General features: G+C 37.6%; 1 protein-coding gene across 1 annotated transcript; it reads left to right on the top strand.

Annotated features, from left to right (window-relative positions):
• Nucleotides 1–7705: 7705 nt before the first annotated feature.
• GGS23DRAFT_615897 (peptide N-myristoyl transferase) lies at nt 7706–10056 on the top strand (the record flags this gene model as incomplete). The annotated part of the gene is made up of 4 exons (XM_051520743.1): nt 7706–8235; nt 8331–8916; nt 8970–9355; nt 9408–10056. The coding sequence occupies 4 exons, from the start codon at nt 7706–7708 to the stop codon at nt 9421–9423; spliced, it is 1518 nt and encodes a 505-aa protein (XP_051368409.1). The 3' UTR covers nt 9424–10056.
• Between the last annotated feature and the right edge of the window lie 4937 nt (nt 10057–14993).

Here is a 14993-nt window from a genome sequence, read left to right as displayed (position 1 = left end):
ATTACTTTCTTTACGCGTAACCTATTAACCTAAACGTAGCTCTCGCTAGTTACGTAATAGTTATAAGCCCGGGGTACTTTTAAAGAGCTATTATTACTTAGGTTATTCTAGCGTAAGTAAGTAATATGTATTTATCCATCTCTTAGATCTTACGATTATACTCTCTTTATATTTCTATACCGGTACTTTATTTTCGTATTTAATATTAAATAGTCGCTTACTTATTCGCTATAACGATTAATACGTTCGAATTCTCCTTAGATAAGATTCTAATTAACGTTTACCTACGAGCTTACGATAAGTAGCTACGTTAGTTCCGTACGTTTAAGTCGATAACTACTTAATTCGGTATTTAGAAGGACGTTAATCTAAATGGAGCTAAGTTTAACGTTACTCGAGTCGTAATAAGTACTCTTAAGGAATATATTACTTAAGAGAACGAATTCCTTAAAGAAAACTATAAGAAAGCGGTTTACGAATAGGTATCGATCTTAACCGAAGACTAAGGAAATTAATTATTAGGCCTAAGGTACGAACTCGAGAGTAATAAACGGCTACGTATAATAAGCTCGTCGCTTAATAAATAACGATCGAGGCTTAGGTTATAGCTACTAGTAAGTAGTATAGGATTCTTTATGGCTAGACTTTCGTATCTATTTCTATAGGCTTTCTTAAAGTAATTAATATAGAGATATAGTTTCTAGACCTTAATCCGATTATTTAAAACCTCGTAAAGATTTTCCGTAAGTAAATTACTTTTACCGAAGCTATTATTAAAACGTTCGTTAAGCGAGAGTATCGTAAGATACTCTAGAGAATAAAGGTAGGTACTTATAATCCCGAGTAATTTTATACTACGTAATAACATACCTTCCTTCGTACTCGCGTTTATTATATTAACGAGATTAAAGGCGTTATAGGAGCAAAGGATTTCCTCGAAGTAGTTAGGGCTAAGACTATAATCGATTAGGTTATACGGGTATTAATCGCTCTTACGGAAGCTAATAAAGTCGCCGAGTAACTAAAGACCCTTAAGTAACTAGGTATCGTATTTAGCGCTTTAACTACCGAGAAGAAATAAAAAGGTAAATTAGGTTATAGAATTTTCGTAATAGCTTATTAAGGACCGATACTAGGAGCGAAATTAGGTAATAATAATAGCTAAGGAAAAATAACGAGCTACGAATGCCTTTATAAGTTTAGAGGTAAACCATATATATAGGTAGGTTATTCTTATGGAATCCTTTAGAAGTCTGTTATTAATTAGACTATACGTAACCTAAAGCCGATCCCGGTTAATATCATGCGAAAAATTAAGGCTAGATACGACTTACTTAAGTACGCTAAGCTTTGAAATTAGATTAACTGCTAAGGGTAAAACGTTTCCGTAAATAATATACCTAATAATCGCTCCGGGAACGGGGGAGGAAATAACGCTACTACTTAGCTAGCTAATATTAGCGTAATAATTATTAACTTACGTATTATATACCTATTTACTTAAATTAAGATCTACTTTATAATAAATCTAATCCGATACCTACTATCGGAAAGTACTATCTTCGATAATTATAAAGCTATTTACCTTATTAATAATCGTAACCTTTTAATAGAGGGGTCGTTCCTTTCCGTTAGAGATAGATAAACGATCGAAGCTAATACTACGAGCTTTCCTATTACTAGTACGGGTCGTAAGATTATCGAAAAATATATCTTAAATTAATCTAATAAGCCTACCTTTAATTTAAAGCTTAAGAAAGTCGTACTTATTAAAGATTTCTACGTTAAGATTATTTCTAAGGCGAAACTTCGTAATATAGGTATTTAGTTTTACGGTTTAAATTATACTTTAAGGAATGAAACCTTTGAGAAAAGTATAATAATAAGGAAGCTAAAGCGACGCTTTAACCTAGTTTTTTTCGAATTGAAATAATTCTTTTCTTATTCGTAAGTCCTACCCGTAATATTATTTATAATATTATCGAGTATCCTACGTAGCGTAGCGTCGATCGTAGTAGTATTTTATTTCCCGGAGAGAAACGTCTAGTAGAGAAGATCGAGAGATATTACTAAACCGAAAGAAGATTCCGAGGTATTCTAGCATTAGCGAGTAAGGTATTTTAATCCTAAGGCGCTTAAAGCTTTCGTTAAAAACGCCTAGAACGTTAATATTAACGGTATGCCTATAATTAAGTACGAATATTATAACTAAGTAATAAGTAAGAAAGTAATCTCGCGTCGTTTATTAATATATCGCTCGTTACGTTCTTTTTAAAAGGTATATTAAGATTTATTTAACTACCCGTAAAGTTACGACGGGTTTAAATAACTTATCGTAATTAGGAATAAATTTAACGGAATATTATAGGTTAAGACCTTAAAAAATAAGTAAAGTTTATTAGTAATAAGAACTCTTCGATTCTTTAAAAGATAGGTTCGGAAGTAATTCCGACTCTTAATTTATAAGATACGTTACGATAACGAGCGCTTAATAATAAATATTAAAGGTATATCCGAATATAAGATCTAGGTAATAAAAGAGGGCATTAATCTTAAACTCCCGCCGGTTAATACTAAGGAGCTAACCGGTAGGGGTAAAAAAGCTACATAAATTATTATTATTAAATCGATTAAGATAAGGATTAAAGCAAGGCTACTAGAGAAATTATAGCCGGAAATCATTAAAGCCGTAATATATTTAATTAATATTAACCCTAATTAAGCTTATAATCTTTATATACCTTATAAGCTCTTAAATACTTAGTTTAAGTAGTACTTTAGATAGTATATTCTAGAAGTAATAAGGAAGCTAACGAGCGACTTACGACCGGATTAAAACGGTATTTATATATACGGGTATCGCGCGTATCCCTTAATAGGAAAACGTACTTAAGATCTTAATAAGAAAGGATTTAAGGTAAACCTATAAGCTTATATTAGGTATTTAATAAGATATTATACTAATAACCTATACCGAATTTAAATTCCTAGGCTAAGTAAAGTAATCCTAACTAAGGATATAATCTTTAATAAAAAGACGTTTTATAATTAGATACAGAAGCTAAAAGCTTAGTAACTTAAACGGAAAGAGATTAATCGAATAAATCTCTCGATACGTATAAGTAATAACGTTACTTAATTAATTATCGAAGCATTAAATCTATAGAATTCGTTCGTATTATTTAATCGAAAGCTAAGTAGTAAGCTAATTCCCCTTCGGAGTAGCGAGCCTACCTCGGGTAACGAGGATTTAAATACGACTTAGTCCGCCGGTCCTAGCTCGGGAAAGTAATAGCCTTTAAAAGAAGAACTAAAGATAGATTCCGATAATTTAAAATACGAAACGGCTAGGTTTAAAGATAAGTAACCGTAAGAGGTAATAGAATTATTCGAATTAATCGAGAAAGAGATATAAGAGTAACTCGAAGCGGAAACCTAAGAAAAATTAAATAAAGAAGCGGATATATCCTACGGGCTCCCGAGTTTAAGACTTACTCTAATTATACCCGCGGAAGTTACGGGAAGTAGGAGTACTCCGATAAGAAGTATAAAGTAACTAAAGTTAAGTACGGCTACTAATAAAAGTACCGAAACTCCGGAGCGGCGAATATACTTCGCCGACGGAATAGATATTCGGGAATAGCCTCTAAAGTAATTAACTAAAGAAATTCGTATTTTCTTTAAAAAGGAGGAATAATATAACCTATTCCCGTAAATTATTTAACGTAAGTAACGTAAGAGAAAGGTTTATCCTCTTATTATTCGTTATAGTAAAAGAAAGAAAGGAAAAAGCCCGGAAAGAAATAAAGTAATAAGTAGCTTAAGTACTAAAGTTTACGTAATATCGGATAACCTAACGGTTAGGAATAACTTCTTATGAAATCGCTAGTTCGATTTCGTAATAACCTTCTAGCTTAATTAATTAAAAGGGTAGTAAGTAAAGAGCTACGATAAGTATATTACGCTATACTTAATTATCGTAATAACCGTTAATTAAACGAAGGCCGAGCTATTAAGCGTATCGCTTAATGAGATAAGAATTTACCGCGACGATTTACTTAAACCGCTAAAGATATAAAAAGACCTAGATAAGTATTTATTAGGAAAGCGATTTAAAGAAAATGCTAGATCTAAAATTAAGGCCTTCTTACGTATTAAAATATAACGTATTATTAATCGTAAACGGATAAGAATAAAGCTAATTTTATTAATATAGGTCTTTAATTATAAATTCGACGAAGATAATTTCCTTACTACCTATAAGTCGCGCTTAATAACGCGAGGAAACTTATAGCCTAAAGAGCTACTCGAGAATACTTACGTAGCTACGTTAGTAACGAAATCGTTCCGTATAATAATAGCTATCGTAGCTTAATTCGACCTCGAAGTTAATTAATATGACATTAAAAACGCGTTCCTTAACGTAGTAAGATCGAAAAGCGACCTTATACCTATAGAATTACTAAACGGGTTTAATGAAGAGGAAAAATACGCCTTCGTTATAAGAGTAATATACGGGTTTAGAGATTTACCCCTACTTTAGTTTAAGGAGATCGAGAGTACCTTTAACCGCCTGGAACTCCAGAGCTCTCTAGAGGAGCCGTACTTATTCTATATAGAAAGACGAGAAGTCTTCATATTAATATACGTAAACGATATATTAATTATAAACTATAAAAGCTTAGAGGCGATAGTATAAAAGGTAGCTTAGGGGTTAAAGGATACCTATAAAACGAAAGAGCTTAGACCGGTAAAGTAATATTTAGGGATTAAGGTAATACGTAATCGTAAAGTACGAATTATAATCTTAATATACGATACTTATATCGGGAAGATTATTAAACGATTTAAACTAGTAGATAATAATTAGTTTCTAATAATATTATTATTAATTACTAAGCTAGTAAAGTATATAAGCGTTATTTCGAAATAATAAGTTAAGAAATACTAGGAGAAAGTAGGGTTATTACTTTATAGCGTAATTATAATACGCCTAAACGTTACTTTCGTAGCGTCTTAATTATCTTATTTCCTAATTAATTTAAGACCTTAGTACTTTAAAGCGATTAATTAAACGATTAAATACCTATATACTATTCGCTTCTTTAATATTAAGTATAGGGGTAAGAATAATAGCGCCTAGGTATTCTTAATTAGTAGTAACGCTTCGTTTATAAATAATTCCGAATTAAGAAAGTCGTCTTAGGAATACGTAATATCCTTATTTAAAGGTCCGATTATATAGAGAGCCGTTCGTTAGGATATAGTATCGATATCGACGATTAAAGCTAAACTACTCGCTCTAAAGTATATAGCTAAGGAAACGATAGCTCTTAAACATTTCTTTAGGGATATTATCCTAAAGCTAGGAGAACCTTAAAAGATATATAGCGATAATTAGTAAACGATAAAACTAATAATAAAGGAGAAAGAAAGGATTAATACTAGGTTACGTTATATAAATATATAGAATATATAGCTACGCTAGGAGTATTAAAAAAGTACCTTTAAAATAATCTATCTTCCTATTAATTAAATGCTAGTAAACGGACTTACGAAAGCTTTACTACGTTAATCGTTCGAGTACTTTAAAGTATTACTTAACCTATAGAATACTCGCGGAGAAATAATTACGATAATACTTAAAGAGTCGCCGTAAGTACTACCGGTATATAAATTCTTTCTTTAATTAATTAATATATAAGTATAAAGTATTATCGTTATATAGAAATAGCCTTCCTTATTATTAAATACCGAACTCGTATTACTTTCGGATCTTAATATATAAAGGTTACTTTAAGATAAAAAACTTAGCTACGAGAGTCGCGAGTAGGGTTAAATTAATAGGATACGCGAGTATTAGTAGGCTCGTTTTAATATTCGACGATCTCCTCATATAAGCGATCGGCTTATCGGTATAATACGTCGTATAGGTATTATTCGAGAGACGTACGATTAATCGCGAGCGACTTCGGATTTTACTTCCTTAGAAGATTATTCTTCGTTATCGGAAAATTACTCTTTCTTTTCTTCTTCTCTAACGTCTTTTATTTCCACGTCTAACTCTTACTCTAAGGCGGCGGCCGATAAGGCTACGCTAGGTATTACGGTCGATAAGGCGGCGGAGACGTTATTTACGCTAGCTAAAGTAATAAAAGAGTTAGTAGGTATAGAGCTAAGGGCGGGTACGGCGGGAGCGGTCGATAGTTTAGTAGCCGAAGGGCTTACGCCTAGCTAGGTAAACTAACCGGAGTTAGCTACGCCTCGTCGTAACTTTACGGTCTCGGGAACCGCGGGTATTTCCTTTCCGTCCTAGTAGAAGGTTAAGAGCTCCTTTATTATCGTGGGATACTTTAATACTAAGAGTAATATATTAGTTATAAATAATAACCCTTACCGCGATAGCTCGAGCTTTTACCTTACGGTCGCTTAATGGGAGTATATTACGACTCGTATAATACGCGAGTTACGCTTTACGCGGATTATGAAAGAAGTAGACTTACCTTGCGATAATAAATTAACGAAGCTTTATTAGTTATATTAGCTTACGATCGTATAATTAATAGAATTACTTAATTATAGTTAGGTATATATACCTACGACGGATAACCTAGGGAAGAAAGGGAGAGAGAGAAGTATATTTAATTCGAGAGCGAGAAATCTTAGATATGTTTATATTTAACTACCTTCGTAAGAGAAACGGTAAAATCGGTTAATAGGGGTAACGCGCGCGAACGCGCGCGATAGTAATAAAAGAGATTAAATCCTAGTATTAATACTAAAGCGATTATTACTATATTATATATATAGCTAACTACCGCTTAATCGAAAGCGAGTAATTACGCGAGTAATTATTTTCATTTATAATAAACTATGGAATATTAAGTAGTAGGTACGAAGAATATATAACTTAAGAGAAAATACCATTAGTAATAAACCGGAATATATACGGATAAGAGGATATAGGGAAGCCCGAGATAAGGTACCTAGTAGTCGATTAACCTTAACGAGGCATAGCGAGATTAGGGAGTAATTCCCTTAGGCTATTATCGCGAGCGAAGGACTATAGTTAACTTTACTATCGTAAGCTTAACTAGGGGGTATATTACGTAGGTATATACCCCTAGTAGGAACTACCTAGCATACTTAAGCTAGTTAAGTACTACTATATATACCTATAGATTGCTCCATACTCTCTTATAGCTTTCCTTCTTTTCTAGTTAGTTAACATATACCTTCTTACCCGCATTTCATTGCTTCCTTTACGCATAACCTATTAACCCAAACGTAGCTCTCGCTAGCTACGTAATAAAGAATAACCCTTAAAATTAAGTATGTAAATTCTCATAGCTACAATATTACCCTAACGGTAATATGCATTAAGAATAGATATCTTATCTCATTAGGACGTAAGTCTAGACATTAAAAGTGGAAACCCCCACCTTAAAATGGGGGGTTTTTCCAGATATAGCTATGCGACTCCGTACCCTACCCCACGGTACTGTCTCTATATGACCTAGCTAGGTAGGTATGTAACCTTGCCGTCTCTGTATATAGGTAATCATCTACCTGCTTGGAACCAGTCTCCCTGTCAACGGCGATTCGAAGCGCTACTATACCGACTTACCAGCCTCTGACCACGCCCCTCTGAAGAGCGCAACCTCAAGCCACTCGAATAGACAGCTCTGTTTGCGACCGCACGGGCATGTCCGAAGAACCAACTCCCGGGAAGGGCAAAGGGAAGGAGAGGGAGAAGGCCGCAAGGAAGCTTCACAGGGCCATCGATGGCCTCTCCGATGAACAAGTGACCCAACTTCTCGATCTTAATCCCGCTCTCGCGCACGAACTCGGCAGCGGGCATGGCGATGGTGACCCTGGTGCGGCTGCCGAGGCGCTGAAGCGCCTGAACCTCCAAGAGATCATGACGGGGCTTGCCTCCAGCGGCAAGAATGTCAAGGATATGGGCGCGTACAAGTTCTGGGCCACCCAACCCGTCCCTAAGTTCGGGGAAGGCGATAGTCCCGACGAACAAGTCGCTGAGGGACCTATCAAGGTCCAGACTGTCGAAGAGATCCCGAAGGAACCCGCACCGCTGCTGGACGGATTCGAATGGTCTACGATAGACTTGCTCGACGACGCCCAACTGACGGAGGTTTGGGAACTACTGAATGGCCATTATGTCGAGGATGACGAAGCAATGTTCCGCTTCAACTATTCCACCAGCATTCTCAAGTGGTGAGTCTCGTATCTCGTACCAACGCCTCCGCCTTCTCCTTCTATCACTCTTGTGGGAAAACGACGGAGCTTGGGGTTGACGGGCCTACGTTCAGGGCGATGATGCCACCCGGGTGGAAAAAGGAATGGTACCGGGGAGTTCGGGCCAGCCAGTCAAGAAAACTTGTCGGTTTCATCGCGGCCATCCCAGTCGAGTTGCGCGTTCGAGACAAAGTTCTACACGCCTCCGAAGTCAACTTCCTCTGCATACACAAGAAGCTTCGCTCCAAGCGCTTGGCCCCCGTGCTTATCAAGGAAATTACGCGCCTATGCAACCTAGAGGGAGTTTTCCAGGCCATATACACCGGTGGCATTGTCCTTCCGAAGCCAGTAAGTACATGCCGATACTTTCACCGGGCAATCAACTGGCCGAAACTGTACGAGGTGGGATTCAGTCCCTTGCCGTCGAACAGCAAGCCCCAGTTCCAGATAAGAAAATACGCCGTGCCGGACCGAACCTCGCTGAGGGGGCTGAGGGAAATGCAAAAGAAAGACGTCGGCGCCGTGCAGGACCTCCTGACGCGGTACTTGGCCAAATTCGACATGGCCGCTGAGTTCAACAAGCAGGAGGTCGAGCATTGGCTATTGCACAATAAGAAGGATGCTTTAGAGGACCAAGTCGTCTGGACCTATGTCGTCGAGGTTAGATCCCCCTGGGTCGACTCATGGCATACATGTGTTAATCGGGCGTTCAGGATGACCACAAGAAAATCACCGACTTCATTTCATTTTACTGCCTCGAATCATCTGTCATTGGCCCTTCTACTCACTCCAACGTGAAGGCAGCCTATCTGTTCTACTATGCTACGGAAATTGGCCTGGCCAAACCCGTCGACAGGGAAGCTTTGAAAGCTCGGCTTAATGCTCTGGTTTCAGACTCTCTGGTGTACTGTAAACAGTATAAATTCGATGTCTACAACGCGCTGTCGCTGATGGACAACGCCCTATTCCTGGAGGAACAAAAGTTCGGCCCCGGAGACGGCCAGTTGCATTATTACCTGTTCAACTATCGGGCGAACCCCATTGCGGGCGGGATTGATAAGAGAAATCGCCTAGATCCCGAGGCGCTGAGTGGCATCGGGTTCGTCACCGCCTCTCCAACGACGAAGCAGTGTCCGCTAACCCGTAAACAGGAAGACGCAAATTTGACGTATGTAATCAGCACTCGAATGCGGTGTAGATGGTGGAGGAACCTGGTGCAGGGGCGGGCTCTCAGCAGATAGGCGCATGCGGCCTGTCGTTATGGATACCAAGTTCCCGGTTGCTTGAGCCAGAGGGGGGGAAGGGGGGGGGGGGGAGGGTGTATAGGATTCGTTGCTGACCCGGCCGACCTATATCTACTCCTTTCGTGAATTCGGGTACCGCCAACCCTTGATATCTCAGCTTGCTTCTCGCTTCGGTGACCCCCTCCGGGCAACCCCCCTTCACAAGGACTCCCGATAGTTGTTGGAGCGAGTAGACGCATTCCTAGGCCGAGATGTAAAGTGCAGCCTGGGAGGGCCTCAGCACCTCCACCCCAATCAGATCCCATTATCTATCCCGACAGGGTCATCCAATAGAATAGGATTGAAAGGAATTGCCATGTCGCCATGTAGGTATACATATGTGACCAATTGACGATCCCCTTGTTGGTTTATTGAGGTGTGAATCTGCTGTACGCCCTGGTCACGGCAAGATTCGTCAAATACCAACCCGGAGGCCGGATCGCGCCCGCAATCACTCGCACACGTGGCAAGGGTCAGATGATATACCATCGCCTCGACCGAGTCGGCTTGCGGACGTTTCCAGGTATGACCACGTCTCGCGACTCAGCGCGAATACTGCAAATCAAAATTGGGACCCGTGGGCTCGTGGCGCTCTTCGGGTGACATGATCCAACCTGCCGCCGAGGCTCCGGGGGCGACGGAACCCTACAAGATCTACTATCTTAAAAGACTATTGTCTCCGTCGAGGCCGAAGACAGTACCAAGCGGCTGATCCACGATGTGCGGGTACATGAAACTAAAGTGGTACTGCGACGAGTGCGGAGCAGTATGCGTTTCCCAGACACTTACACAATCATCATCCCGTATTGCCCGTACCCGTCGAAGATAGACTCACCGAGCTTCTTACGGGAAGGTGGGAAGAGAAGCGGTTATGGGCCTTACGAGACCGCGTCCCATGAGCTCGGGAAACCATCCAAGGGGGCTTACTTGCGAGCGGAAGCGCTGACTGTCCGTATCGTAGTGGTATACCAGCGATGATGTCAAAATCGAGAATTGTGAGTCATATGACTCTACAGGCGAGTGCGACGAAAAGGAATTTGTGAGAGAAGAAGAGTCGGATGCCGGCGGTCTCTGCGATGACTGTACGCGAGAGCAGGACGGAGACGCGTAAGGCGCGGGGCATCCACTCGACAGGACAGCATCGACGCGAGAGCCGGGGTCGAAGCTTGGGATAATACCTGCCTACCTGCCTACCTGCCTATCCACGGGTCGTCATCGATAGTTGTCGGGGGTTTCCTACGGCGGGCTAACGTCTGTTCCCTTCACAGATTACCCGGGTGGGTGTTTCAGAATACAGAGAGGAAGACAGACGCAGCGGGGAGGGGAGGGGGGCGACGCGCTCTCCCGGTATAGATAAAATATATCTAGAATTCCAAGGTTTCTTAGACCCCTTTGCGGGAGCTGGTGGTCGATATATATACCGGTGCATGTGGAAGGTAGTGTAACGCTGCCTATCGTAGCCATTGCATTCACCCCATCCGGGCTGCTTTCGATACTACCCATATAGATACGCGTCTGTGCCTACGGCTCCGGTATCTGAGAGATAGAGAGTAGTGGATGGAGAAGCAGTGGGGGCGAGATGTTTCGCGATTAGGAGTCTTGTCTGCATGGTGATGTTGCGAAACGTTATGATACTCAGGTGAAGCTTAGAGTAAAACGAGAGTAGATATATAAGTATAAAATATGATCCTATCCGAAGTAAAGTAAGAGGCTTTATTGATTATTGATTGATACATTGTCGAAGCGCTCCGCGCTTCTTTATACTTTCGTGCTAAAAACCTAGAGCTTCTTCGAACGCAAAGGAAAAGAGAGTAAGCAAAAACTAACGCTCGATTAAACTATGAGAAATTAACATTAACTAATCTATATATAAATAGGATTAAACTACGAAATATAAATTATAAAGAGGTAGGGAATAGAACTAAACTATAAATATATAAAAGTAAGTAAATAATAATATATAAACTATAAGCATAGATAAATTTTAAGTTAGTATAAAAAGAGGTTACAACTAATTATATTAATTCAACTTTTATATTAAGTTAATTTACATATGATCCTAAATGAGAAAAACTTTATAATTTAATAAAATAATAAACATTTAACATATTTTAATTCTTTTTAAAATAAAAATAGGCTTTATTAAAATGTAGCATATTAGACTTTATTCTTTTACCTTATTACTCTTTCTTATCTTATTCGGAGGATAGTTGTAATACGTTAAGCTCTCTGTTATACTAACTAATTATAAGGGTAAATAGTTATGTAAATACCTTTATAAGTTTATAGAAAACTTTATTTTTATCTATTAAAAGTCCGTATATGCGTTTTAATTAATTAAAAATTTATGCAACCTCCTTAAAAGAAATGCATTTAACAAAGCCGCAGCATACGTAACAAAATTCATGTACTACTATTTATCTACTAACGCATCAATTTCTTACCTATGTTATAACCCGTCTGTTCTGTTAGTAATACTACAGAAATTTTAATATATATATATATATGTTACGTAGAGAGCCACCTATATATGGCTCCCTACTTCTTCTCTAGTTACTCGCTTACTTAACATAGCTCTTAGCTCGCTTATGTAATATAGCTCGTAGCTCCCTATCGTTTATATATAGGTAGCTCGTATCTCCTTTGTTTATTTCCTTTCTTTTTAGATAGAGTAGTGGTGCGGTAAGACATGCCCTTTTGATGTATTACGTAATACGCTACGATAGGCCTTACGCCTATATAGAGTAACCATAGCTCCCGTAAGTATAGGCTACGCCATACTTATTATTTAGTTTAGTACCTAGCTAGATTGCTATTTTTATTATTTTTACTTAAATTAAAGATTCGTTTTTATTATTAGATTTATCATTCTCCGATTAATGCATTTATCTTAGTTATAGGTGCTTAAGTTACTTCGTCGTACCGCTATGACCGAATAAGTAACTTTTACGTTTTACTCCTTTTCTTTCTTTACCTCTTATGCCTTCGGGCTAGCGACTATTATATCTTTACGACTAAGGAGTATAGCTAAGATACGATAACTACATTAAATTCTTTATCTTTCGATTAATATAGCGGTATTAGTTTTATTTATCTTAGACCATCGTACGTATTATAATCTTTAATAGAATATACCTTCGAATAAACCTATCCGGGTTTTTAATATCGCGTACGCTTTATTCCTCCTTAATAGCGATTACCTTATAACTTTTTCGACCCCTTAACCTTTAGTTTACGGAGTTTTTATTACGCTACTAGGATTTAAAGGATATCGATCGCCGTCGGCGCTACTATATAACCCGCGAAGTAGTCCGCGTTTTACGTTAAATAAAGTATTCCGCCTTATGGTTATTTATTTACTATAAGAAGGTACGTATAAGCCCGGGAACTTTTACGATATTACTACCGCTAGGACGTTACTTAGCCATTAATATTTATAACGTTATTAAGCTATCGATATTACCATTTAATACGACGAATAAATAGCGCTCGTAGCGATTAACGTAAACCTCGTATAACCTTTTACCTACCTATAGGGAGGTATCCGTAAGCCTAGGAAATCTTTCGTCGTAATACTACCGTTATTAGGGATAGCATTTAGCCCTTAATACTAACCGCTTTTCCGAACCGTTAATAGTATAGTATATTTCGTGCGAATAAATAAAGCTTATAGCGATTAAGGCAGTTTCCTTATAGTTATTTACCTATTATATAAAGGACGTACGAGCGCCTTAATATAAATTACGATAACCTATACGACCCGTTACTTCCTTATTAATACTAAGGACGGATAAAGGCTAATAATAATTATACCCTAACCGACCTTACGATAGCTTCTTTTTTCCTTTAAACCTATTAATCGATATAGATTAAATGTATAGATATTAATAACTTATTATATTAGAAGTATTTTAAGATACCTAGGCGTAGCGATTCGACGATATAGTATACGATATAATATGGATATTAATATTAATAATATAGATAAGATTAATAAATTAATAGCTATTAGTAACCGATAGTTTTAAGGAGAATTAGGAATTAATATTAATAAAACTATGTAGATATAAAGGATTAATGAAACGGAACTAAAGTCAAGCTAATAGGTATATCTATATATAGGCTGGCCTTATATTACTAATTAATAGCTAATATAGCGAGAAGTATTAATATAGGCGTAAAACGGCGCTTAGCGGTAATACCGCTAATATTATTAAATAATTTCCGTTAGATCGAGACCGGCTTATGGCTATAATCGGTATCGTATCTAGCGCGATTCTTTACTCGGGATTTATTCCTTATACGTATTACCTTAACGAAGGTTATACGTTAAAAGTTCTAAACCTTAATAGGAGGGATTATCGTCGATTTATTTATAATAATTAAACTATTAGTCTAAGGAATACGTATCGTATTTTAATTAGGCGTTAGCCGACTAGAGAAGCTCGTATAATACCCGGATCTTATCGATCGGGATAGTATAATAAATAATAATATACTTATACTAAAGAAGAAGTATTAGAATATAGATAATAGCTATCTTACCTTTACCCTTATATTAAATAATAAGACCTTTATTATTTCCCTTTTTATTTTATACCTCGTACCGTTAGACCAGACGAAGTCTATAGCTAGGAAACGGAATAAATCGTCATTAGGACCCGATGTAATAAAGACTAAACTACTAATAAAAACCTTAAGAGTCGATATTAGCTTTCCGTCCTTATATCCGCCCGAAGAAGAAGAGAACGATAATAAAACTCCTACTTAACTACCCCTTACTCGCGGTTTTATACTTATTCCGCTAATCCCTATGGCATTATTTTAGAATAATAATAACGAGGCTTTTAATAACTAGAATATACCGATAACTATCCCGATTATCGTAATACTAGCTATTAGATTCCTAAACCCTACCGATTACTTTAAGCTTAAGTTTAATAAACGTAACGTAATTTAATAACTTAAGAAGGTAGCTCGATTATTTAACCGTTACCGTATAAGCGACGACGATAAGATTAAGAAGATCGGTAAATGGATTACGATTAAGATTATTAGGAAGCGTATTAACCACGTTATAAAGGATTAAACGATCTAAAGAGTTATCGTTATAGCCCTGAAGTACCGTTTTAGGATTACCGATAAATTAAGCTAAGCTAACGTTAAACGTAAACTCGTATAATTAAAACGAAGTAACGTAATTAACGATCCTAAGGCGATTTTTACGTATCTTATAAACTATAAACGTCTTTTTAGTCTCGTAAACGACGACGGAAAGCTTTCCTAGAAAGTAAGATACCTAATCGATAAATTCCGGATATCTTTAATTATAAAGTTCTATAAAACGGGAAACTACGATTATAATAAGATCGGAAATATCAACTACCGGACTCTTTATACCTAGCTCTATAAGTAAGCGGAACGTCGTATAGTAATATAAATTACCGATAGGAC

This window comes from Durotheca rogersii (genome assembly GCF_024521655.1).
Source record: "Durotheca rogersii strain YMJ 92031201 chromosome Unknown GGS23scaffold_30, whole genome shotgun sequence".
Lineage (NCBI taxonomy): Eukaryota > Fungi > Ascomycota > Sordariomycetes > Xylariales > Xylariaceae > Durotheca > Durotheca rogersii.
The sequence above is the reverse complement of the archived record's forward strand: the minus strand, read 5'-3'. Positions and strand labels throughout refer to the sequence as shown.